The sequence below is a fragment of the Gopherus evgoodei genome, unplaced genomic scaffold (assembly GCF_007399415.2).
Source record: "Gopherus evgoodei ecotype Sinaloan lineage unplaced genomic scaffold, rGopEvg1_v1.p scaffold_37_arrow_ctg1, whole genome shotgun sequence".
In the NCBI taxonomy this organism is placed as follows: domain Eukaryota; kingdom Metazoa; phylum Chordata; order Testudines; family Testudinidae; genus Gopherus; species Gopherus evgoodei.
The window spans coordinates 3875781-3902325 of NW_022060049.1; the positions used below are offsets into that span (position 1 = coordinate 3875781).

A 26545-nucleotide genomic window follows, 5' to 3' on the forward strand; every position below is an offset into this window, starting at 1 on the left:
GGCCGTGCAGCCACGGCGGGGGGTGGCTCGGGCTCTCCGGGTCCTGAGCTGCTAATCCCTTAATCTGAAGGGGAAGGGAAGGGATCTCGGGCGGCAGCTGCAACCCCTGCAGTCTCCGGCCTCGGGATCCCGCCCCCATTATCCGCCTGCTGCAGCCGGCGGCCTCCTCCCAGCTCCCCCCTCCGCCTCCCTCCACTCTGGTCATGTGACCAGCCCGGCAAGTTAGGGACCCAGAGAGGGAGGGACAGAGAAGGGGGGTGGCGGCTGCAGCGCGAGCCGCCCGGACAGAAGGTTCCCCGGGAGCGGCAGCGGCGCGAGCGGACCCGGATAGAACGTTCCCCGGGAGCTCCTGGCTCTTCCTTGGTCCCCGCCTGTCCCGCTGCAAGAGGCTGGGGGCTTGCAGCGAGGGATCCGCGCACGGTGCACGCCCCGCAGCCTGGAGTAGGGGAGGAGGATGGAGGGGCGGCGGTGAGGGGGGCCCCTTGGAGAACAGCCGCAGCAGCCTTCCCAAGGCGAGGAGGAGGAGGAGGAAGCAGCCGCGGTGGCTTGTGTGGAGGCGAGGGGCAGAGATGGCCAACGACTCCGTTCAGGTAAGAGCGGCGGCCGGCGGGCAGTTCGTCCCCAGCCGCCAGGGGGCAGCCCCCCAGCATGTCTGGGACCTGCCAGGGGAGGGGAGGGCTTTGAGCCATTGCGTATTTGGGCTCTATAACAGGAGGGCGGGGTGGACCCTCCCCATCTGGGATCTGTAAGGGAGGGAGGTGGAACGTGCATAGGGAGACGGGTGCTGGAGCTAGGCGTACGGGAGGCGGTAGCCCCCCCGTGGCTTGAAGTGTTTTTCATCATATACAAGGTTTACAGTTTTGTTCAAGGGCTCTCAACACCCCCGCTATACAAATTGTTCCAGCGTCGCTGTAGGGGGCTCTGGAGTGACTGCACATCTGGAGCCTGCAAAAGAGGGTATTGAACCTCCTATCTCCCCTATACATCTGGGACGTGCAAGGGATGGGCCCTATTCCCGTAGGGCCTCCCTGCACATCTGGGATATGCAACCCCCCTAAACCCATTGATGAAACAAGTAGCTCCATGCACAGCTGCCCCCCCCCATGGTGGGAAGGGAGTGTGGGGCAACCCCCGTGATACAGATGGGACATGCTGGCCCCCATCTAGGCCAGGTTCTGCTCTTGCCATTTGTTTAAAGCCGGAGGAACTCTGCTGGCATCTGGCCCGGTGGAGAGAGATGGGGGTGGGGGAGGGTGCTACAGGCCTTTCCTGGCCAGCTGGGCCATGTTTCTCGCACACATTTCTACTTACAAGTTCAGCTCCATCTGCTCTCTCTGCAGTCCCTGTGTCCCCCTGCCAGGCCTTGCCCATCCACACATGGGCACTTCTACCTCTCTTCCCATCCCTCCCCCCATTCTGGTATGCATTGGTTTGGAGGATCCAGACCCAGAACCTGACTGTGTGATGCCCTCCCCCCAGCTTTTGCAGCCTCCCCACCCCAGGTATGACCACAAAGCAGACAGGTGCAAAACCTGATGCAGCTGAAGAGTGGGTGCTGTGAGATCTGGCCATAGAGAGCATTGGGTGTGTGACCATCCCCTGAATTAGATGAAGGTTACTTTCCCCCCCCTCAGGTATTTCCAGGTTCCCAGTGCAGCTGTTCCTTCTCACTGAACCCCAGTTTGCAACGGCTGAACAGCTCACTTTCCCTAAGGGCACTGACCCTGCAGGTGTAAATCTAGATGCGTCGGCCCTGACTCACTCAGATCCTGCTCTGTTACCCCTGGCTAGCCCTGCTGTAAGTGAGAACAGAATCCAGTGCTCTGTGCTGCTTGGATGTGTGTTTACCTGAGTGACAGAAACCGAGGTGAAATCCCCTCTGGCGGCCCTGATCCTGCACTAGCTGGGCAGGGTGCGGAGGTCAGATGCATCATCTCTTATAGGGTCACAATTCCGTATAGGGGACTGGATCCTGCACTAGCTGGCAGAAGGATGGGTTAGATGCTCCATCTCTTATAGGATCACACTTCCCTATGGGGTGCCTGCTCATGCACTAGTGGGGGAACTGGGTTAGTTCCCTCATCCCTTATAGGGTCACTCTCCCCTATTGGCTGCCCCCATCCCACGCTGGGCAACAGATGGGGCATGTGCTCTCTTCCCTGTTGGGAGCCCCTGATTCCGTGCTAGCTGGGTTAGGGCTGAGTCAGATGCTGCGTTGTCCCATAGGGCACCCTCCCCTGTAGGGGCCCTGATCCTGCACTGGTGGGGGGATGGGGCAGATGCTCTTACAGTCACTTCCCCAGCGGTTGCTCCGTGGCCTGGCAAGCTCTGGCCGCGTCCCCTGGGAACATCCCTGGTTGTTGTGGTTTCGCTCTCTTCACGCTTGTGCCCACAGGGCCCAGCTGAGTGAGAACTCCACCGTGCTGGGGATTTGCCATTTGTGGCTCTGGCTCAGGAACTGGCCAGGGGGAGAAGGGCCCATGCCGTAGCTGTGTGCGTGCACCCCACCAGCAAGGATGTGCTACAGGGGAGCCCTGGGGCTCTACCCGAAGCTGCTGCTTTTAGCTTGGGGATCCCTGGTTCAACCCCAGGTTTGTTGGCCAAGATGGCTCCTGAGTCTGCCTCCGGCCCCGGCCTGTCCATGGTCATCCTCAGCTGCTTGTTTAAAGGATCGCTGTCAGGCTAAAAATCAATCGGCTTAAAAAAACCTTCCTCCCCTGCCCTGTTAGCAGCCTGTCAATTATTCAAGCCATTGTATTGATCGAGAACTGGCAGCCCCTTCGCCTGCCCGGCCCACGGGACTGGAAGAGATGCTCTCACCTGGTTTTGCTCTTGTTTGCATTTTGCTAAAGGACTGAATAATAAATCTGTTGCCTAGCTCTTCTGTGGAGCTCATTATTCCCCAGTGTACAGGTGGGGAAATCGAGGCACAGAGGCGCTTCCCAAAGTTACACAGCAGAGCTGGAAAGAGAACCCGGGAGTCCTGCTTCCTAGTCGGGTCTCCTGTCCACTGCCCCACGCTAGTTAGTTTCACTTTTGATTCCATAATACTGGCTCTCACGCAGTTGTGTTTGGGAAGCAAAAACCTGGATCTCGACAATGGGACCTTGAGCCGAGAACGTAATCCAAATGGCAAGCATTTCTCTGAGCGGCGTCTGTAAAATGTAAAGACAAACAAAGTCCTTTGTAGTGTTGACCCTAAACTTCTCTCTAAAGGGAAGCTGGTTGTTCCGGCCTGGCCCCAAACCACTGACAATCTCCTGGGCCTTCCCAGAGCCCTTAGGGGGGTCAGTCTGCATGGGGCCAGTTCCAGGGTCACCGTTCTGCAACAAGCAAGGTGTCGGGTTTTGTAACAAAACCCAGAGGCAGGAGAGAGATCTCCCTCCGCATTTAAAGACCAGATTAGCTGCCTGCACTCAAGGAAAACCCGAAAATGAAATTGACCATGAGCAAAACTGAAAAGGGAGCTCGTATATTTTTTGTTTTTGTTTTTAATAGTCCAGGCAGAGAGAGGCAGGAAGCAAACAGTTGGCCTCTATAGCAGAGAGAGCAAAAGAGCTTTGTAAAATATTCCTGGGCTTCTAAGGAGCCAGAGTTTTGTTAATGGCACCGTTCCCTGTGCTGCGTGAGTAACTTGACCCAGGAGGCTATCGCTGTCTCATTGTTTCCCTGCGCTCACCCCTGGCTGCCCACATCTGCTGGCTCCTGGCTGTATAAATTGTCAGAGCGAGGCCTTGCCCCAAAGAGCCGTGTCCTGGGTCTGGCAAGGACTTGTCATGCTCGGTGCTGTACAATGACTGGAGCTCCTGGGTGCTACCGTAATACACCTAATAAATAATGCACAGCGCCCAGCACAATGGGGTTCTGGGCCATGAGAGGGGTGCCTAGGTAGTACCATAATACCCCTAATAATGTGGCTAATTCTGTTAACTTCAAGGAGCCTGTGCCCACAGTACTGAAGCGGGGAGGGTTTGCAGCAGTACGGAGCTGCAGGCTGGGAGCAGCGGTAGCCCAAAGCCCAGGGCTTCTGCAAGTGCCCAGCGAAACATTGGCGAGATCCGGGGCCTTCTAACAGCTGCAGATCGACCTGGGCAGAGAAATTCAGACTAGGATGCAACGTCTCTACAGGGCAGGCAGTGACTGTCCTGGTGTCCGAAGCTAGCAGGGATCACCAGGCTGACCTGCTGGGGAGCCCAAGCCATTAAATCCCCCCATTATCCCAGGACTGAGCCCAGTGACTTTCCAACCTGTGCATTTCAGGCCTTAAATTGCCCCTAGCCCCATACCCAACCTCCCCCCACTCCCAAGGGCCCAGCCAGACTGAGCTGGGGGAGCTGAGCAGCCAGGCTGGGCCCGGTTAGATTCTCTGCCCTCAAGAGAGTGAGGCAGGACATCATCCCAAGAGACCCAGGTGACTGTAGTGGCCCCATGAGGAAGGGGGGGAATAGCCCTCCCTGACTGCAGAAAGGGCTAGGGGAAATTCTGTGGCCTGTGCTTGTTTTGTATTCTGGAAACAGCTGCAGGCCCCCCTGCCCAGATCAGAGCGGTGCTGGCTGCGCCTGGTGCTGTGGGGCCCCCAACCCAGATCCGGGGGGGAATGTGCAGGCCTTGCACGGGCAGTCTCTGCCCCAGAAAGCTCCCGGTCTAAACAGATAAGGGAAGGATTCATCTCATCCCCATTATATGGCATGAGGGAAACTGAGTCACACAGCAACTGAGTGAGGTCCCATGGGGAGTCTGTGTCAGCGCTGGGCATTGAATGCAGATCTCCTGGGTCCACCCTCCCCACCTGGGTGTGGGTCTGGGTCAGGCTAGATGATCATTCTCATCTGGCCTTGAAGTCTACAAATCCTCACTTGCTCAGGGGTTGGTGGGTTTTTTTAAGCTGTCCCCTTCCCCTCTGGCTTGTGCTGTGTCTGCTCCCTGCTGCGCCGGGCCTGGTGCAAGGCCCCGACTAGAGCAGCGGGCGTCTCTGTGGGCAGTGGTCCTGGCTGGCTGGCTGTTTGGGGAGCCGCTAGGTGATGGGTTTCCCTGCACCGCATGGAAGCTGGGGGCAACAATCACAGGGCACTGGCACTGCGAGACAGGGGCTTCCTCTCGGCAAGGCAGGCAGTGCTGGGGGACGGCCGGAGAGAGGGTTGTGGTGTCTTTGTCTGCACAGGAATAATTGACAGGCCGAGTTAATGCAGCCGATCCAATGCTCCCATCTGCAGCGTGTGTGCGGCTCGGCTCTCTGCTCACCATGGCGGGGGAGCAGCTGGCGGTTGCATTCCCACTGACTTTGCTTGGCACAGAGTCCCTTAACCCCACCCCAGGGTGCTGAGGCTGTATCCACCCCCCAAGTCCAACCTCACTCCCTGTCCCTCTATGTCAGCACAGCCTGCGGGGGAGGGGGGAAGGGCTGTGATGCACTAGCCGTGGGGAGGGGGGCTGTGTGAGTGGGGGGTCATTAGATCAGGTCCCTCCCCCCCCCCCCACCAGCTGGTGCTTCTCTTCCAGCTTCAGAGCAGCTGCCAGCTTCCCCCAGCCAGTGCGAAGCTCTGTGCCTGGCAGAGCAGGATGGGCAGCGGGACACTACCCCCTGCTGGAACCCAGAACCTGTCCAGAGTCAGCAGAGGAAACAGCACTGAGCTTTGCTAGCCCCGGGGGGGGGGGGGGGATCCAGGGGGGACAGGGCAGCCAACCAGGGCTTGGGATGCTGCCGTTTGATTTCCCAGATATGCCTCCCTGTGTAGTGTGTTGCTTAATTTTCCCTTTTCTGCCTCAGTTTCCGCCTCTATACATGGGGGTGACAGCAGGTCCCTACCTCTCGGGTGGGAGGGGATAATCCATTGGTGGCTAGAGGAGACTCCATGGGATTGGGGTATGCCTCATTCCCTTCGGCTGTAGGGAAACCTCAGCCCTAATCCATTGGTGGCTGTGTCTCAGGTGGGGCTTGGTGCCCGTGTGGAGTGAGTGGGGCTTTGCTCTGGGGAAGGGCACCACAGGGTGGAGACTGGCGCGGCGCTTTCAACACCAGTGGGGGCACCGGGGAAGTGTCTGGAGCAGGCCCTGGGCAGACAGCAGCAGTGTCAGCTCCTGGCGTGTGTTGGGCATAGGGCAGGAGGGTCTATATACGGCGCCTGGGGGCAGGAGGTACCAGAGACCAGGTCTACCACTTGTGGGCTTATCCTGGTACCTGCAGAGGGTGGAAGCCAGTTCTAACCCAAGTATGCCAAGGAGCAGCAAACTGCTTATTCCAGTGGCACCAGGCTAGGACTCCTGGGTTCTATTCCCCGCTGGCCCTGGCCCCAGCGGTGCCCAGCACAGTTGCTAGCAGTGGTGCTTCTGAGTGCTGCTGTTTGTTCCCTCTCTGCCCACGTGCCATCGACTCAGCCTCTCCGCGGACTCCCTCGTCCCTACTCCTGCCAGGGACGGGCGTGGCATGCCAGCAGCCAGGGAGCCGCACAGGGCCTGACTCTGCTCTCATCAGTGCTGGTATCAAATGGCGCTTCCCCGCTGGCTGCAGCAGAGCTGCACCCAATGTAACTGAGGGCACAATCGGGTGCTTTGTTTTTTAGTAGGTCCTATGTAAATACGACAAGCCTCCTCTCTCCTTTTTTTTTTTTAAACTGAATTCTGGGAAACCCAAACTCCTGCCTGGAGTTGGAATGTGGTCGGCTCAGCCTGGCTGAAGACACTGCACTGCCCATCTTTCTCCCCACAAGGGGGTCTCCCCTGCCCTTTAACTTCCTTGTGGGTGCTGCTGTCCCTTTAAACACCCCTCCCCCCATCTTCTAGCCCCAGCCAGGCTGAGCTGCAGCAGCTGCAAAGACACACTGGCCAGGGAGTTGGCACCAGCTGTCTGGGGGCACCTGGAGCCTCGGATGGCTCTTGCTGCAAGGATGCCCACTGGCTACGAGGCCGTGCCCCGGCCCTTGGCCCCAGAGCTGGGCACAGTGACCCGGGGAGGCTTTGGTGGTGGTTGTGCTTCGTGCTGGCTCCAGGTCAGGTCCTGTTCCAGGCCACAGACCTGTTATTCAGAACCCCCTGTCCCAGGAGACTGACCCCGCCTGCGGTGGAACTACCATAGGAGCCTGTGAAACTGCTTGCCACTAGGAGATTGGGGAGGTGGTCCCAGATGTTGGAACCCCTCACTGCTAGGAGACTGGGGCTTTGGGCCCATGGTAATTGGAGCTGCAGATAAACCCTCGGCTCTGCAATCAAAATTCCCTTCTTCCTGGAGACCAGCAAAATCAAAACACCGTTGTTAACGACTCCAGCTCCTTCTCTGACAGGCTGCGAAATGGGGCCGGGAGGTGGGGAGGAATTTCTATTTATAAATACATTGGAGGTCATCCCAGAATCCCTCAGTGATTTGGGGGGTAATTACTTGGAGAGAAGTTGCTAATTGGTGGGGTCATGGTAGCACTTAGACCCAGAAAAGCACAGATGTCCTGCCTCAACGAGCTTCTGTTCTCAATAGACCCAGGGTGGAAGGGGAAACTGAGGCATGCAGGGTGAAGCAACTTGCCCAGAGTCACCCAGCAGGGCAGTGGCAGAGCCAGGAATGGAACCCAGGTGTCCTGCGTCTCAGCCCATTGGAGTCTGAGAAAATCCAGACTGTCCTGTTCTGGCTTAGGGGTGTGTGTGTGTGTGGAGGGGGGGAGGGATCATGCTAAAGGGGGCGCTAGTTTGGCAGGGACAGGGTGAGGCCAGGCTAGATCGGAGTGGCTCTTGCAGTCAGCATGCAACGCAGAGGGCACTAAAGATGGGGCTGCTTCCCCAAAAGGTCGATGCCTCTGCCTGTCCCTCCGCTGGCCCCCTGCTGACCCTCAGCTCTGGCTGCCTTGCGGAGGGGCATCTGGGCCTTCTTCCCTGCCCCTTGGTGCCGCCAGGGCAGAGGTTGGACCTGGCATGGTTGCGTTTCACACCAGAAGTGTAAGCCACCAGGGAATCGAGCGCAGGGGCTCCCCACCACCAAGATCGAGTCCTTGCAGCCTCTGCCTCTCTTCCCTCCGTACACTTGCTCTCCTTGCCCTGCTCCTAGGGGAAACTGAGGCAGGGCTGGGGCAGCAGGGCGCCTGGAGCACCAGGGACCTGGGATATAGAGAATTGACCTGGAGACCACTAGCAGTCCCAGGGCATGTGCAAAGTGAGGCCAGGCCAAGATCCTGGTGCTGGGGTGGCTGAGGAGCATAGGGGTGGGTAATCTCTGTAAGATCCCCCCTGGTTTGGCGTCTCTCTCGTGTCCTGGCACTGATTTGATTCTCACTGGAGTTTTTGGCCTGCTCGGCACTTCCTGGGTGCTTGGCACTTCCTGCTTTCCTAGCTTGGGGCTCCCTGGTCAGTCCTCGGAAAGCACCCCCAGCCCCCCGAGGCAGCCCAGTTTCTTTTACTCCTTGGCCCAGCTCTGCCTCCCCTGATGTTCAGCCGCTTCTGCAGCTGTGGGCCCTTCCTACCTGGTGGGGGGGCGACATGCTATCATAGCAGGGGCAGGTTGGCCTCCTCCCAGTGCCCCCCCCCAGCCAGGGCGCCCTAGCCTCTTGCATAGCAGGGCAGACAGGGGCTGCATCCTAATGGGGGTATCTCCTGGGGGGGGGGCAATTACCTTGATGGTGTAAGATCCTTGTGGAATCTGAGTGTTGGAAGGAAGTGTTCAAACCTCCCCACTCGGCCAGGACTCCTGGGTTCAGCAAAGCATTCTCTCTCCCTCCTGTCCTGGACTCCTGGGTTCTAACATTCCGAGCAGGGGTGCTGAAGGCGGAAGCCATGGATTTGAGTTGTAATCACCATTTCAAGCCAGGGGGTGCGGCAGCCCCCCAGCACCCCTAGTTCCAGCACCTCTTTTGAGTCTGGCCTCTTTCTTCCAGGCTGTGATCTGCTGAGTCATGGCCTGGCTTAGCCCCCACTTGCCCCCAGTGCAGCCAACGGGGGTGGGGAGGGAGGGGCCCGCTCCTTCCTCCCGTGCTGATCTTGCTGTCACCCCGCAGCCCTGGTTACCCCCTATCACTTTCCCAGCCCCCTCGCTCCCAAGGCTCTGTCCTTTAACTAACATGTTTTGCTCCAGCCCCCCCCCCCGAAATAAACCTGTCCAGGGGCCCCCTCCCCAGCCTGGGCCCCCAGCTCTCAGACCCGCAAGATACCAGCACAGGGGCTTGGCAAAGGGAGCTGGGTGAGCTGCTGGCGGGAGACCTGTGTTCTCCCATCCTTGCTGCAGCCCCTGTTCTTGGTGCTAACCCAGCCCTGGATGCCCGTCCAGCTCTGCCGGTGCCCCTCAATCTTGACCCGCAGCCCCCTGCTAGCCCAGCCCTGGGCTCCCCTCAGTCCTGACCTGCGTGGCCTGGCCAGTGCCCTCCCCCCTCACACCAGGCGGGGCAGTTTGCGCCACTGCGGGGCCTGCACCGTGGGTCTGACACCAAGGCCAAAGGCCCAGCATAGGCATAATTGGGGCAGTTTGCTCTGCTGGGGGTGGGCCCCATCCAGGCCATTCCCACTTGATCAACAGCAGCCTCTGCCGGCTGGGCTGTGGAGCTGTTCAGTCTGGGAAGAGCCAATCTCACTTCCCTGTATGGACTGGAGGGGGTGTTTTTGCCCTCAGGGACCCCATCAGCAGCACCCCTGAAAGGTGCTAGGTCTGCCCAATGATTCTGCTGGTCTGGGCGTGCTGGGGGGCACCCAGAGGTGCCATGGACAGGGTGATTGGCTGCCCAGAGCCGCTGGCAGGATCCTGCCTGATCAGAGCTGTGACCCCCGGCAGGTCCTGCTGCCGCCCCTTCCCATGACTCCGGGTGCAGAGGCATCATTTGTGGGGGTGGGACACTAACCTGCCCTGCGGGATGTGATCTATCCCGCGTGAGTCAGAGGGAGCAGTTCCTGGAGCCAGAACCCAACATGTGGGGGAGGGAATCAAACAGCCCCCCCCCCACACACACACATACACACACTTCGGGCTGGAGGAGCCACTGGGGGCCCCCCTCAGTGCCCACAATCTGGACTACTCCTGAAGGGCCCAGCTGGATGCTAACCAGGGGGTCTCCCCAGCCTGCCCCCCAACCCACAGGGCATCAGCCCAATGAGTGGCTGGCTGGGGGCATGGGGCTTCATATGTAACCCAGCCTATGAACAGCTGGACCTGCCCCCCCCATGCTATGGGGCTGTAAGCCCTGGGCTCAATGTCCTGCAGAGAACCTCCCGCCCCCAAAGAGACCGGGGGTCTCCTTCTTTGCCAGGCTGTCCAGTGCCTTCTGCAGTAGCCTCTTTGGGTCTGGCTGCCCCCCTGCCATAATGGGGGCTGGGGAGCTGCTCCCCCACCCATCCATGGGGTGAGGGTTCTTCTCCCTGCTATGGGATCAAACTTGGGGTTCCCCCACCTACTGTCATGTTCGACTAGCTGGGGGAGACCCCACAGGGATTCCCCCTCCCCCTCATTTAGCTCTGGGGGATTATGGGATTAGCTCTCAGGCTCCAGATTTGTCTGTTTTCCAACTGTTTTTTTCCACTCTGAGCAAATCCCCCCTCCCCATCCTACGCCTGTAGCTTTAACCCCTCCGCCCCCCAAATCCCCCTCCCTCACCTGTAGCTTTAACCCCTCATCCTCCCTCCCCCACCTGTGGCTTTAATCCCTCAGACCCCCCCAAATCCCCCTCCTATAGCTTTAACCCCTCAGCCCCCCCATCCCCTCCCCCACCTGCGGCTTTGACCCCTCATCCCCCAGGGCACCACTGGCCAGTGGCAGAGAATGACACCCAGAATCAGCCAGGCAACTTCTACCCCTGCCTCTATGGGGCAGAACAGAGCCCCGTCCTGCACTGGGGCAAGGGTCCGCCTGGCACCTGCCATGGGCTGGGCACTCAAACTGTGGCATGGAAAGAGGAAGGGGCAGAGTTGAGAAGTCTCCCTGCCCAGAGCTGCAGATAGAACCCAGGAGTCCTGGCTCCCTGCGCCAACCCTCTCGGCCTGGCCTGGCTACAAAGCTCCCGGTTCCTAGAGCTGCTGCCTCTTTTCCTGCTAGGAACTGTCTGTTGCTGGTGCTTCATCTAGGCAGTGAAGGGTTAAGGCAGTTGAGCCTGGGATTTCCCATTCAACTGGAGCTAGCTGGGGGCGGGGGAAGCTGGGTGCTGGGGGGCAGTTTGGCTGTAGCGGGGTGCAGGGGGACCGGGCCTCGTGCACCCAGCATCAAAGTGGGCGCAGGCCCAGCCCCGAGCGGTGTCCGGGTGCCACCCATCACTGGGAGCTGTATGGGTGCGGCCCACGGCCAGCCCTGGAGCATGGGGACAGGAGTGCTGGCAGGCAGGGCCGGTTCTTCCACTCCGGCTGGCTGCCTCCCGACCCGGCTCTATTCCTTTTCCTGCTCCTGGCTGCTCCATGTCCCCAGTGCCTGGGGTCAGCCTCCTCCTTCCTGAGCAGCTGGGTTGGGGGGCTGGGGCTGAACTCCAGGGCTGGGAGCCCTCAGCCAGTGCAGAGCTCTGCTCCTCTGGGCTGGTTGGGTGGGGCGGGCAGCCCCTCTGTGGCCCCCCAGGAGCAAGCCCTTTCCTGCCTGGGGCAGGCAATGGGGGTGAGTGGTTAGCTGAGTTCAGGGCATTAAGGGGGCAGCCCAGGGCAAGAGGGGGGCACACTCACATTTTGAGTTTGGAGGTGCAGCCTCATCTCCCAGCCTGCATTAGCCAGAGGTGCTGAGAAGCTCTGGGAGAGGCAGGGTCCATGTATGTATGTGTTGGGGTCCCTCTACCTTCAGGCTGGAATGAATCCATGGGAATCTAGACTCCAACATGGGGAGGTCTGGGGCTCCAGGGCTGGAGTAACTGACCCCAGGGTCTTGGCGGGGTGTGCCCCCCCACCAAGTTTCTGGGGATCTGTCTGGGTCTCCCTGCTTCAGGAAATGGTGAACTGGAGCATGTGGCTCTGTCTGAGGCATCACCCCGGCCCCCCAACCCTGGAGCATCTAGGTGCCTCACAACCTGTGATGTTTATTCTCAAATGCTTCCCCCCCACACCCCAGCAGGGCTTTTATCCCCCTTGTACAGCTGGAGGAAACTGAGGCACAGAGCAGCTGGCTCACGCAAGGCGTCTGTGGCAGAGGGACTTGAACCCAGATTGCCTGCATCACAGGCTAGTGCCTGAATCATTGGGCCAACATCTTCATAGGAGGGGATTGCTGTCTCGTATCCATTGTAAATCAAATTGGTCCCCGCAACCCCATGGCGATGCACTGACCCTGGTTACCCCTCTCTTTCAGGCTCATCTGGGCCAGGGGTGTCTCATTGGGGGGGTTGGGGAGTGGTCTGTGAAGCACCCAGCATGAGGGGGCCCTTGATATCAGTCTGGGGGGAGGGGAGGAGTCTGTGCAGTGCCCAGAGTGACAGGCCCCAGTCTCTGGGAGGGTCTCTATGTGCTACCATAATACATCTAATAGCACTAGGATACTAGGAGCAACTTCTTTAAGCCAGAGCACTGGTTCAGTGGTGCCTTAACAAAACCACGGAGCAAAGGATTCTTGGATGGCACTGAGGAAGTCTGGTGGAGAGCATTGGCCTGGGGCCAGGGCAACCCAGGTTTGAGTCCCTGCCTCCCTGTGCAGCTTTGGCCAAATCACTTCCTTGCTCTGTGCCTCAGTTTCTCCATCTGTATTGGGGATGCCACTGCCCTAGGCTGTGTGGCTCAGTCTGCTGTGGTGTGAGGCACTCAGATACTCCAGCAAGAGCTAAACCCTAACATCAGCCTCCTTTGTAGAGTCAGCATGCAGAAAGCAAAGGATTGTGAGATGGAAAAGGTCAGGGTGAGGAGTCTTGGTGCAGGGGCTCCCCCAGGGGAAGTGGGGGCAGATGTGTGCAGCTCTCTGCCTGGGCGCTGGGTCAGCAATGCTCCCCCCTTGATGCTGACAGCCTCTGCCTCCTAGAGCGGCTGGCCCTGACCCTGAGGGAAGCACAGCCTAGCAGGGGTTTTCATACCAGGGTTTGGCATCCTCAGGGGCTGCTGTAGGACCGAGGTGAGCACCATCCCTCCACTCTGGCTTGGATCCCCCACCTTTTCCAGCCCTTGTATCAGCCAGGCACCATCCCACCTGCCTGCGTGGCTTTGGGCAGCGAGTCCCTCCCCTGGGCTGGAACACTGGGACAGGGACTCGGGTGCCCTTCCAGCACCTCTGATGGGATGGGTGCAGTTAACCCCTGCCGTACCAGTGGGAGGTGGCAGCTGCTAAATCTATCCTATGGATGGGAAGGAGACTGAGGCTTACTACTGGACATTACTGCCTGCCCTGAGGTGGTGTAGAACCCAGGGGTCCTGGCCCCCAGCTTCTCCCACTCTAACCACTAGACCCCACTCCCCTCCCAGAGCTGGGGATAGAACCCAGGAGTCCTGGCTCCCAGCACCCCCCTGCTCTGTTGTAATCACTAGACCCCACTGCGTGCCCACTGTGCAGCTTATGCCCGAGCAGAGGCTGTGAACATACCTCTACTCTGCCTGTGCTCTCACCCTGCAGGGCCCATATGACTCTCTATGGCCCAGGAACCTCCCCGGGCATTGCAGAGCCTGAACTTGGAGCGGGTAGCAGCTGGGAGGGAGGAGCAGGAGTGTGTGACTTCCCTGGCACTAGGTCAGCAGTGGGGTGGAGGTGGGGGGAGGCAGGGAGCAGGCAGGGAGTTCCCAGCAGCCAGCGAGGAGACTGCCCAGCCCCTCTGAATGACCAGCTTGGGAACCGGCCTTGGGGCCTGGCCAGCATCTGCTGGTGCCTGGCAGCTGGGCGGAGCCGCTGTGCTGAGCTGGCAGCCGGAGCCACTTAACCCCTTCCCCTCTGCCTTGTCTGGTGTGAGTGGCGCCAGGCCTGGCTCGCTGAGTGGGAAGGTGGGGGCTGAGTTTCCTCCTGCATTAGGTGAGGAAACTGAGGCACAGTGACAGGGACAGGACCTGCCTGGGATGGGATAAGAACTGGGAGCCTTGTGCCCTTCTCCTGGCCACTGCCCATGTGCTGTGGGGCATGGCTAGGCCCTGCCCTGGGGTCAGGGTCATGACAGCAGACTGTGTCTGTCTGTAGCTCTCCCTCACACTCAGTCACACGGGTCACAAGTGGTTGGGCTAGACTGGGCCTGCTCCTCTTCTCTCTCTCTCACCCGTGCACTCTGCTCCGGGGCCCCTCCTCACCCCCTGTAAGATGAGTTTGCCGGGTCTCAGCCCAGTTTCCAGAGGGACAGGCCCGTTGCCACGGCAATGGACGCTAACTGGGCTCCTTCAGGGCTGAATGGCTCTCGGGGAGCGAGCCTCCCTTTCTCCATTTGGAGTGGGTCCCCGTGGGGCTGGGCTGTGCTGCCAGCATGGGGGAGCTCTCTCTGCCTGGGCTGCCGCTGCTCAGTGGGCTAGAGCAGAGTGGGGCTGGGAGCCAGGACTCCTGGGTTCTATTCCTGGCTCTGTCACTGTTAGCGGGTGACCCCTTCTCTCTGCCTCAGTCTCCCCGTCTGTGCAATGGGGGTTGTGAAGTGTGGTCCGTGGGCATGCTATTCTCAATGCACGTTGCCCCCCTTATGCTAAGCATAGTGCCCAGTGCTGTTATAACCGTACGGGCGCTCAGATGCCCAGTGGATGGGAGTGCAGTGGGTACCTAGGTGGCACCACTCATTGTGTCATGGTATTAGCAATTGGTGAGGCAGCTTGGGTCCCTGCAATGTGACTGGGCTCCCATTGGAAACAAAGGGAGAGTGCCTCCTGCTGAGCCCCGACCCCGCTCCCTGCAGCACAGCGCCCCCTGCTGAGCCCCGACCCCGCTCCCTGCAGCACAGCGCCCCCTGCTGAGCCCTGACCCCGCTCCCTGCAGCACAGCGCCCCCTAGTGCCGCCCTGGGGCATTGGGGACAGCACTGACCAGGGAGGGCACACCCAACTGAGTCCTGCTCCCTGCAGCACAGCGCCCCCTAGGGCTGCACTGAGGCACCCGGGTTTTGTCCCAGGCAGTGTCCCAATCCTTATCTCTCGGGCGCGATCCTGGCACTGAGCTCCAGCCATTGGCCGTCGTGCTGACTCGATTCCTATCTTGGCAGCAGCCCCTTAATGAAAAGGGCTTTGAGAAATGATCAGGTTAGCTGAGGCCGGCGCAGTCAGAGGGCAGCGGGCAGGATGTGTGTGTGTCTGCCAGGGCCTGCGGCTCCCGGGACTGACTCATGCTAGGTGGTGATGGGTGTCTGGGTTGGGGAGAGGGCGCTGGAGCTGAGCAAGCATTACTGGAGCGACAGGGAGAGGGGATGTGATGGATCCTGGGTTGGAGAGAGGGTCTCTCAGCCCTGCAGGCTCCAGTGCCTTTTGGATCTCGGGGGGGGGGGGCGCGACCCCTCTTAGCACCCCCCTCACTCCCTTGTAGGAGAAGAAAGGAAGTCGGTTTCCCTTCACGCTCCGGCCAGGCAGTGCTTTTATTTATATTATGCTGCCACTGAAATGCTACTGAGATCACCCTGCCAGGCCGGGAGCTGCAGGGACCCTGCATGAGAGACAGTCTCTACCTCATATTGCTTCCAGTCCTCGTATACAAAGGCAGGCACCTTGGCCCCGTTCCTGCATCACATGGCCACGGTCACAGTGAGGTTGGTAGAGCCGGGAATTGAACCCAGATCCCCTGGCCTTGACCCGCCAGCCTCTCCTTTCTCGAGTGGCGCCAGCCTGCTCCCAGTCGCGTCACGCCCAGAACAGCTGTTGCCTTGTCACATGGTGGCTCCGTCCCCCCTGCTCCCCCAAAGCCTTTGGCAGAAGGGAGCTGGCACTGCTGCAGCTGTCGCCCATGCTGGTGAGGCCCCCTCACTTGCTCCCAGTGCTCCTGATCCCCCCAAACTCCCGACCAACCTCGGGCACATGCCAGGGGAGTTCTCAGCCGAGATCCTGTCTCTCCCAGCTGGCTTGGACTCTGTGAGAGGCTGATACTAAACCCCCTCCCAAGACCTCCCTGCCTCCCCCGCTTGCATTGGGGCAGGGGTTTCATGGGAACAGGCTTGTGTGTCACACTAGCAGGTCCCTGGGGGTGGTTCATTTGCACCAGTGCATAGTGACAATAGTACCACAAAGGCTGATACTCTCTAGCTCGTCTCATCCGTAGACCTCGTGGCGCTTTCCAAAGCATCACTTCCCCCAGTTTACAGATGGGGAAATCGAGGCACAGGGGGTGACTTGCCCAAGGTCGCCCAGTGGCTGGGCCGGAAACTGAGTCCTGGGGCAGTGATCTGACCACTTGGCCATGCTGAGACACATGAATTCCCTTTGCACTGGTGAAAATTGCCTCAGTTCCGTCAAGTGGCCCTCTGCACGCGCCTTGCACTGGCTGCTGGGAGTGGCTCTGCCACAATGCCATGAGGCTTTGCATCGAGCAAGGGGCAATGGCCCTTTAAATCACATCCTGTCTCCCGCACGTGTCAGTGCCAGGGCAGGGCCCTGGGAAGGAAGCTGCTGCCCACCCTGGAGACTCCTGTTAAAGGTGACCTGCAGCTGGGGGGGCGGTTGGCTGCAGACAGAGGCTGGGGGGGAGCGGTTCTGAGCGGAGGAGAGGACAGAGTGGGCTGGCACGCTGGCTGAGCGGGGATCTGCTCATGCCCTAGAAATACGCCAGGGGCTGCTGTGATGTCTCCCTAGACTGGGCTAGGTGCCCTAAATAGTTAAATCCCAGTGCGTGGGCCCGGCTGCAGTGAATCCATGGGGGCTGCTGGACGCAGACAGACCCTGCGGTTCCCTTGGGCTCCTGTACGGCCTCGCTGAGGGGGATCCTGGACTGACCCCGGCCCATCCCTCGTGGTCTCTGCAGAGCCACGTTCGGGCGGATCCAGCTCCTGCTCTGGTTCGGCTCGGTGGCGGGCAGCGCAGGGGATGGGGAGGCGCAGGCACGACCCAATTGGACTAGGCTGTGCCTGGAACCACTATTTCTAGAACTTGTTTTCTGGCTCTCAGAGGCTTGGGGGAGGCGGGGGGATGCTGGAGTGCCCCCCCCTCGGATCCCCCAAGCCATACTCTATCCGCCTTGTGCCACAGCGGGGCCCTTGGAGCAGGCGTCCTGTAGACTCACTAGGTCAGGCCGGGACACCGCCACGCTGGGGCAGATCACCCGGTCTGTGGAGCTGGGAGGCATTCGGGTCTTGTCCCCCACCCTCCGTGGCTGAGTCGGCAGCTATCTGGAGCTGGGGGTGGCAGCCCAGAGCCTGAATTTGTTACTGGGGGTGGTGGGAGGGACAGTCTCTCCTGTCAGCCTGAACCCGGGCCAGCCAGGTCGGCTGGGTGCTGCGCACACCTCGACTGGGATCAGGGCCCCTGCAGGGAGCCCCCTTCTGGGTCAGGGGAGGGGGGGGGTCTCTGCAGCACCTGGCATGACAGGATCTCGCTCAGGATCTATATGCCCAGTAGCACTAATACAGATGAATTTCCCCTCCTAGCTTGCCAAGCGCTGGCTCTCCCAGCTTGGAGAATTGCCTTCCCACTCCCCCCCCCCCCGCCCGCCTCTCTGCTCTGCCAGGGCAGTGCCCCCACCCACCCCCACGCCATCGGGCTCTGGCATTGAGCCCCGTGGTGCCGGTGGCCAGGGAGGGTGAATGGCTGCTTTGTGCTGCTCAAGGCTTAGCTGTCCGGAGATGCTGACGGGGGAACTGGACATGGTCCGACGGGAGCGGGTGTCCGGGGGATTGGCCCAGCAGTGGCCTAGGGCCAGTAACCCCCTGGAAGTGAGACCGAATGTGTCGGGTCTGTGGACCTAGGAGTGGATGAATTACAGGCATGGCCCCATGCGCTCTGGCTGGAAATGGGCACCCGTTGACATCAGTGCCACGCAGGTCTCATGGGCGCAATGCATCCCGGGCCCTCTCTGCCTGGCATGGCCTGATCAACGGGCACTGGGGTCAGTGATTGCACCGGGCAGCCCACAACCCACTGCTGCGTGCCACCACTCACTGGGTGCTGCCAGCACAGGGGGCAATGCGGTGACTGAATGAGAGGAAGGGCAGCCCAGTGGTTAGAACACAAGAGACCCGGGAAATCTGGGCTCAAGTCCTAGCTCTGCCACAGACTCCCAGAGCAACCTCTGACAAGTCACTCAGCCAGTCTGTGCTTCAGTTTTCCCATCTGTACAATGGGGGTAAGAGCCCTGCCCTGGCCCACAGGAGATGTGAGGGGCCCAGATGCTATGGTGATGGGGGCTCTATAATGATTAGATCCTGCTCTGCTCTCTCAGGGCACCAACCCCCATTACAGGTTTTACTGGGGTTTAATTGTTTTAGTGGTGGCATGAGGGGGGAGCTAGAACACCTGGGTTCCATCCATCCCCAGCTCTGGGAAGGGAGTGGGGTCTAATGGTTAGAGCAGGAGGGAGCTGGGAATCAGGACTCCTGGGTTCCATTTCCTGCTGTGTCCCTGGTTCCCAGTACAACTTCAGGCCAATTTCTCTGTGCCTCAGTTTCCTCCCCCCGTGAGTGTGGGGATCGTAGGCCCAGCACCCAGGGTGCTTGCGGGACTCAGTCAAGGTCTGTAAAGGGCTGGTAGAGCCTGTGCCCAGGGCAGAGTGATTTGGGAGCCGTTGACCTGTGTGTGAACCGAGGGCAGGGGGGTAGAAATAGCTGGTGCAGGCGCCTCCAGCACAGGCCGTGGGGCTGCAGAGTAGCGTTGGAGGGAGACATGGGGCTCTGGGACAGCAGCCAAACCCACTTGGCATCCCAGGGTGGGAAATGCTGGGCTTGGGAGATGGCCAGTTTGCTGCTCTCTGCTCAGCTCAGCCTGGTTAACCAAGGCTGTGTTATTAGGTGTATTATGGTAGCACCTAGATGCCCCAGCTGAAACCAGGGCCCCATTGTGCCAGGTGCTGCCCAGACCCAGTGAGAGGCAGTCCCTGCCCTGGAAACCTCAGAGTGAATAGACCAAAGGTGGAAAAGGAAACTGAGGCACACAGCAGAGCGGGCATTTGCCTGTGATAACCCAGCAGTGGATAGAACCCAGGAGTCCTGCTCCCACCTTCCAGCACCTCAGCCCTGGCCTTACAGCATGTTTTCTCCATTCGCCCTGCCTCAGCCCTCCTGGCTTGTAAGACAGCAACAGCTACAGCCTGGGGGGCAGGTGTTTGTCCCTAACCGTGCAGGAGGTCCTAGTGCTGAGCTGGGGGCGCATCTAGCTTGGTCCCCTGGCAGCAGCAGCAGCTGCTGCAAAGGAGGGGGCAGGCACCATGCAGGCAGGGGGCAGCTGCCCCCCCCCAGAGATTGGGGTGAGGATGGGGGTTCAAACCCAGATCCAGGCCCCGACAATCCCCCTGGAGCTGCAGCTGCCGAGGGAACATTGACCAGTGGAGCACAGTGGGGTTTGTATCTCTGGGGAGCGCAGAGGCTGACAGCAGAGCCTGGGTCTCTGAAAGGCTGCAGGAGGGAAGGGGGTGTCTTGTGCCTGTGCTGCCGCGCCAGCCAGCTCCTGGGTTTGCTCTCAGGGTTCCATGAAGTCCCTGCTCCCCAAGGCCATGGCTCCCCTGAGCGAGCTGCTCCAGTGACACCAGCGGGGCATCCCTGCAGGGGTCTGGGCTTGGGGCTTGGCACGTCCAGCTGGAGCCTTCCATGTGCGGTTTCCAGGCTGGATCCTCGGCAGCAAGAGGCCCAGTGACGTGGGGAACAGCGTAACCAGGGCGGGTCGACACCAGCTGGGGGTCTGGCCCCATTGACCCCAGCGCAGCCAGGGCAGATCAGCACTGGTCGGGGGTCTGTCCCTTTGACCCCAGTGCAGCCAGGGCGGGTCGACACCAGCTGGGGGTCTGGCCCCATTGACCCCAGCACAGCCAGGGCGGGTCAGCACTGGTCGGGGGTCTGGCCCCACTGACCCCAGCGCAGCCAGGGCGGGTCGGCGCCGTCCGGGGGTCTGGCCCCATTGACCCCAGCGCAGCCAGGGCGGGTCGGCAGCGGCCGGGGGTCTGGCCCCATTGACCCCAGTGCAGCCAGGGCGGGTCGGCGCCGGCTGGGGGTCTGTCCCCATTGACCCCAGCGCAGCCAAGGTGGGTCGGCGCCATCTGGGGGTCTGGCCCCACTGACCCCAGCGCAGCCAGGGTGGGTCGGTGCCGGTCGGGGGTGTGGCCCCATTGACCCCAGCTCAGCCAGGGCGGGTCGGTGCCGGCCGGGGGTCTGGCCCCATTGACCCCAGTGCAGCCAGGGCAGGTCGGCGCCGGCCAGGGGTCTGTCCCCATTGACCCCAGAACAGCCAGGGCGGGTCAGCGCCGGTCGAGGATGTGGCCCGATTGACCCCGGCGCAGCCAGGGCGGGTCGGCGCCGGTCGGGGGTGTGGCCCCATTGACCCCAGCATAGCCAGGGCGGGTCGGCGCCGGCCGGGGGCCTGGTCCCACCGACCCCAGCGCAGCCAGGGTGGGTCGGCACTAGCTGAGGATCTCCCCATTGACTGCAGTCGGACGATGCCCCTTTACGCCCACAGGGAATCTGGCCCCCAGACTGTAGCCGAGTCAAACCCCAGCACTGGGTCTGGGTAGCTTGTCCTGTTGCAAAGGCACTTGTGCGTGACGATGGTTTGCATACAGCTGCCCAGCCTGCCCCTCCTCCCGGGAGCCTGCCTGGGATGCTGGTTATTATTCCAATTTAATTTCTCTAAGGCCAGGGACACAGAGAGCCCCAGCCCCGGCCGGTGCCTCTGATGTTATTTAAAGAACCAGTGCAGCTAATGCAACCTGGATCCCTGCATCCTCCCTCAGTCCCACACAAGGAGCCAACTGTCCAGCCAAACTCCTGCCCTTCCCCCTCCTCAGGGCTGAGTGCCCCTCCCAGTCCTGCCAGCGCCCCCTGCTGCTCAGTCAGCACAGTGTACTGCGGATCCAGGCTCATGCAACGTTTATATGGGGTTGTGCCTGGAGGCTGCAGCTGGAATCAGGCCTCGTAGTGCTAGGCGCTGTCCGGCCCGGCTGGGCTCAGCTCCCGCAGTTCCGCTCCCAGTTGAGCTCCAGAGTAAACAGGGCACTGAGAGCTTGTGGGCTTTGGAGAAGCTGGTTCTGGTGGGGGCTGGACAAGCCAGGATGCTGGGCGTGAAGCCAGATTAGCTGCACTGTTCCTTTAAATAACATTAAAGGCGCCAGTGGAGGTGGGGGAAAGGAGCCATGGGGTCCAGATGGGGTCCTTGAGCCATGGGGTCAAGATGACACATTTGGGGCAGGCTCTAAAATCTGAAACAGTGACCAGGTCCCCCCATTGATGGCTGCTGGGCATGAGCAGGGTCTTTGCACATGGGTGAGGGTTTGGAATTGGAGCGTGGTTCTGGCCAGCATCACCAGGGGGTGCTGTTACAAAGCCTGACATGCTCTTCGTGTGCGAGCGAGTGTTCAGCCTCGGTAGACTTGCTGCTGGTGGCGTTGACATGCCCATACTTTGCAGAGGAGTTGCTGCAAGTGGCAGGGGAGTTTGCTCCCAGCCTGGGTCTCTCCAGCAAGAGTCAGTGCTTGGGACAGAGTCACTCCTGGGGCACCGGGCGTCGGTGTAGGGCTATAATCCAGGGTTGCCCTGCATTCTCTTGTGCCCATCTCTGCCCCAGGACTGCGGCAGTGACAATAAACTAGTTATACTGAGGGACTCCCCAGACACTGCACCATGGATTCCTCCCCCAAGAGGAAACTTCTCCATGCGGCCCGACCCCTGCTGCTGCTCAGCGGAAGGGGTGACAACACTTAACCCTTCCACCGTGCATTAGCACTGCCCTGATATGAGCAAGTTACCAACCCCTCCGGCAGGAAGCAGAGTCTATATTGTTCTCACCATTGTGCTGATGGGGAAACTGAGGCACAGAGAGGCAGTGACTTGCTCCAGGTCACCCAGTGAGTCCTCTAGGTGGCCACTCCTGTCGAGTTCCCTGCTTCTCAGGAGCAATTGGCTCCTTTTGAATCTGAGCCAGGTGGTGCTGTTGGCCCCATGCTGGCTGCTATGGTAGAATATGTACCCCTGGATGTTCCCAGACCCTCGGCCTCACAGCTCCCTCAGCAGAGCCCCCAGCGCTGTGACTCGCAGACCAGGGGCCGATCGGTGGGAGTTAGAGTGGAAGGTGCATTGGGCAACTGCTGGCTGGAGAAGATGCGCTAGGTGGGCTCCTCGAAGAATGCGGTGTCTGCTGAAGGGAACCAGATCCAGGGCCGGTGCAACCCATTAGGTGACCTAGGCGCTCGCCATGGGCACTAACATTTAGGGGGCGGTGACCACAGCGGCTGGATCTTCGGCCGCCCCGGTCATCGTTGGCATTTTTGGGGCAGGACCTTCCACTGCCTCTGTCGGGAGCGGAATTTTGGGGGTGGGACCTTCCACCGCCTAGGGCGGCAAAAAAGCTGACGGCGCTCCTGACCAGATCACGAGGCCACCAGGTTTCCTGCCAGCCGTTCTGGGCATGGGACTGTGGATACGGCCAGTCAAGGACAGGGACGGTTCCTCCTAGCCGGTAACTCGTGTTTTCACTCCTTTTAAAGGGCTTCATCACTCCAGTCATGGGCTGAGCCAGCCTCCGCCTGTCCCTGGAAATCAAGCGCCTCCACCGTAGCCTGAACTTCCAGAGTGAGCTCTCATCTTGGGGGCTTGGGGATTCCCTGCTGCAAGCCGAGGGATGTGGGTCACCCCTAGCATGGCATTGGGGTCAGCACTGACTGCCAGGGGAGAGTGCCCCCTGCTGAGCCCTCCGCCCGCTCCCTGCAGCACAGCGCCCCCCAGTGCTGCACCAGGCCAGCACCGCCTCCAGGGAGTTCTAGTGAGTCAGCCGCTCTCGTTTCCTGCAGCCGGAGATCTCCCGACCAGGCATTGACCCTGTGATCTGGCCACATGCCTGTGCTGGGTGGAGCTGCCCAACCAGCGCCCTTGGACGCTAGGCCCCAGGTGCTGTTCCCAAGGAGTCCCATCCCCTTCCCTGGTGCAGTGATGGAGCAGCACAGAGGGGTTGCCTCTTGCTCTCGTACACCCCTGCCAGCCGTGGGCTGGCCCTGATGCAGGCTGCTGGTCCCGGGCCTGCTGACCTTTCCAGGAACTGCCAGGATTTGGGAGAGACTCCGGCCTCTTCCTGTGACTCACTGCAGCCTGGTCAGTGCCGGGATTTGTCTCTCGTGGAGACACCCCCTGTGCAGGCCCCAGGTGCAGAGGGGAAGAGCTGCTGTTTGCACCAGTGCAGCTGGCCCCTTGCCCCGGTGCAGACCCTGGCTTTGTCAGCTAGTGTGTGGGACGGCAGCACCAGGAGTTGTAACTGGGGCCAGTCCCCAGGGCAGAATGCCCCCCACCACCACTTTACTGGTGCTGAGTCTCTGCAGTAACAGGGTTTGCTGCAGCTGTTTGGCCTGTGTGCTGGGACCTGGCCTGGCCCTCGCTAAGCAGCTTTGGCCTGGGTCCAGTGCTGGCTGGGAGAACTCAAACCAGTGGGTAGGGAGAGGGGTCAGAGGCGCTTTCCAGTTGAGTCAGTGTTAGGCCCCCGGGACACTGCGGTGCTGCAGGGTGGGGCAGGGCCGCCCAGAGGATTCAGGGGGCCTGGGGTCTTCGGCAGCGGGGGCCCCCCACCGCTGAATTGCCACCGAAGACTCAGGGCAGAAGGACCTCCCACCCCCTGCTGCTGAATTGCTGCCGAAGACCCAGAGCGGAAGAAGCCCTGGCTGAGCCCCCATCCCTATGGGCAGCCCTGGGGTGGGGGCTCAGCCAGGGTTGCTTTCTCATCTTCCAGTCTGTGCTGCTCCCAATGCCCGCACGTGGCACGAGGGGGTGCTGTGGGGTGGGGTGCTCAATAGGGGGTGCCCCAGTATGGCACTAGGGGGCGCTGTGCTGCAGGGAATGAGGGAGGAGGGTCACCCAGCAGAACCGGGGATGGAACCTAGGTGTCCTGTGTTCCAGCTCAGTGCCCAGTGGTGAGCCCGTCCCATGTCGCACGGGGGCCCATCTGTAGCTCCGGGGTGGGGACAGGGCAGCAGGGCTCTTGTGCAGCAAGGTGCGGCCAGCTAGGGTGGGCACAAGGCCTAGCCTGGCTGCACTGATGTGCTGAGTTACCCAATCTGCCCCCCACCCCATGTCTGTTCAACATCCCCCACGGCTCGGGTGGCACGTGGGGAGCAGCTGCTGCGACAGCTGCTCACAGAGGGCCAGAAAAGGGGAAGGAGCTGCCCCCCTCCTCCCCCATGCAGTGGGTCCCTTCCCAGCTCCGAGTCATTGGACAGGAGACAGCTGGCTGCCCGGGGCCTGCGGAGGGCTGGTGGGTTGATCAGGGTGAAGGGAGAGTGCACCCCCCAGGCGCCTCTGGGGTGGGACATGGGGGCTGTCTATACAGGGATCCCTCACCTGGTGCTGAGATGCAGCCACCTCTGGGGTGGGACAGGGGGGCTGTCTATATAGGGATCCCTCACTTGTCACTGAGATGCAGCCATCTCTGGGGTGGGACAGGGGAGCTGTCTATACAGGGATTCCCTCACTCGGTGCTGAGATGCAACCACCTCTGGGGTGAGACACACGGGGCTGTTCAGCTGGGATCAGTTTTGGGGCCCTGAGGGCTCTGCTCTGGGATGTTTCTAGGGGGAGCTTGGCCAGTGTCAAGGCACCCTGTGTGCAGAGTTGGGGGCAGCATGTTGGAGCGGAGCATTGTCTGGGGGGTGCAGTTTGCAGCCACTCAAGGCATGGTTCAGGGAACTTCTGGAGGGCGTGGGGTGAGCCGTTTGGGATGGGCACTCAGTGGGTTGTCCCTGGGGGCATTTGGGGGTCAGCCAAGCTCTGACCCTGGCTCTGGGGGGCTGCACTTGAGGGAATCTCCCCCTTCCCTGTTAACCCTTTTGGCCCAGGCCTGGCGGGGGGCGGATTCAGGCCCAGCCTGAGGTGCTCGGGTGGCTGCAGGCAGTGCTGCGAGGCGCGGGAAGGGGAAGTGGTTTTGTGACATGGGGGGAGGGGGGGATAGACTCTGAGCGGCAGGAGGCTGGGTGTGGCCCAGCGCACGGACCCAAGGACGGACGGGGGGCCCGGCCTGGATCCCCCTGGGGCCAGGATGTCGCTCTCCGAGTCAGACTCCTGCTCTGAGCACGATCTAGAGGTACCCGACTGGGTGGGAGCCCCAGGCAGGCACAAACTGCCCCCATCCTGCTGCCCTGGCACAGTGGAGATGGGAAGGGTGGCCCAGCCTGGCAAAGGGGCTGTGGGATTCCCCCTGGGAGGGGAATCAGCCAACTCTCATCCCATAAAATAAAATATGGCTCTGCAAGGCAGGGCACCGTGTGGGCCTGGCGGGGGATGAGAGCCAGGGTGGGACTGATACTTGGGTGGCACCATGCAGGGGGCATGGTGCTTTTCTGCTACTGCGCCAGCTGCCTGCAAACAGCTGAGGGGGGAGGGGCGGAGAGGAAGGGACAAGGTTCTGCCCCCACCTAGGCCCCCATGCCGCCATCTTCTAGTCAGCCCCCCCGCTGCTCCTCCGAGAGGCCATGGCAGCTCTGGGGTGGCACGTTGTTAACTAAGGAGCCTCCCCCCCGGCTATGCCATGTCCCGGGGGGTGGAGGGCTGCAGCGCCAGGGCTGATTACCGAGTGCCCTGGGGTGGGAGGGGTGGAAATCCCACTGGCAGTGGGGCCGGGAGCCTGCTGGGCTGGATCTGGATGCAGATTTCCAGAGGACCCCCCCCACACCCCCACCTGACCCCTCCCCAGAGACCCTCTCCCAGCCGTCTCTGTGCCCAGAGAGGAGCTGGTATTGTCCATTTTATAGTAGGGCCTACAGGCCCCAACTGGGATCACCCCGACCCCCCCGGTCACTGCCCAGACCCCAATCAAGATCAGGCCTCTCATAGCATTGGGCGCTGCCCAGACCCCGACTGAGCTCGGGACAGGGGGCTGGGATGGGGTTGGGGAGGCTATGAGCACAGGGGGGATTGAAGGGCCGTTGGGCCAGCAGATGCAGGGGTCTAGAGGGGTGGGGAGGGGGCTGTCAAGGGTTGGGGGCTGCCATAGAGGTGGGTGGCAGGGAGGGGGCTATCAGGGTGAGGGGCTGTCGGGGGGCAGCCGTGGAGGTGGGGGCCCAGGGAAGGGTCTGTTAGGGGGTGGGGGGCTATCAGGGGGCAGCTGTGGAGGTGGGTGGCAGGGAAGGGGTTGTCGGGGGTGGAGGCTGTCAGGGGACAGCCCTGGAGGTGGGCAGCCCAGGGGGAACTATCGAGGGGCAGCTGTGGCGGTGGGCAGCAGGAGGGGGGCTATCGGGGGCAGCCATGGCATGGGTGGAAGGGAGGGGGCTATTAGAAGCAGCTGTGGAGGTAGGAGGCAGAGAAGGGACTGTCAGGGGACAGCCATGGAGGTGGGCAGTGGGGGGAGCTGTTGGGGGACAGCAGTGGAGGTGGACAGCAGGGAGGGCGCTGTCAGGGGACAGCCGTGGTGGTGGGTGGCAGGGAGGGGGCTATTGGGAGCAGCCGTGGAAGTGGGAGGCAGGGAAGGGACTGTCAGGGGGCAGCTGTGGAGGTGGGAGGCAGGGCAGGGGCTATTGGGGTGCAGCTAAGGGGGGGGCAGGGAGGAGGCTCTAAGGGGGTGGGGGACTGTTAGGGGGAAACCGTGGAGGTGGGAGGCAGGGAGGGCGCTATTGGGGGACAGCTGTGGAGGTGGCTGGCAGGAGG

General features: G+C 61.1%; 1 protein-coding gene across 2 annotated transcripts in view; it reads left to right on the plus strand.

Moving 5' to 3' along the window:
• Window positions 1-217: 217 nt before the first annotated feature.
• Window positions 218-26545, plus strand: part of PKN1 (protein kinase N1) — a 49134-nt gene continuing 22806 nt past the window's right edge. The window contains exon 1 of one of the 2 annotated variants that reach the window (XM_030545401.1): window positions 218-590. In XM_030545401.1, the coding sequence (XP_030401261.1) occupies window positions 570-590 (21 nt within the window). In that variant the 5' untranslated portion in view covers window positions 218-569. Of the gene's footprint in view, window positions 591-24868; window positions 24987-26545 lie in introns of those variants that run through there. The other variant, XM_030545400.1, reaches the window with a different exon arrangement.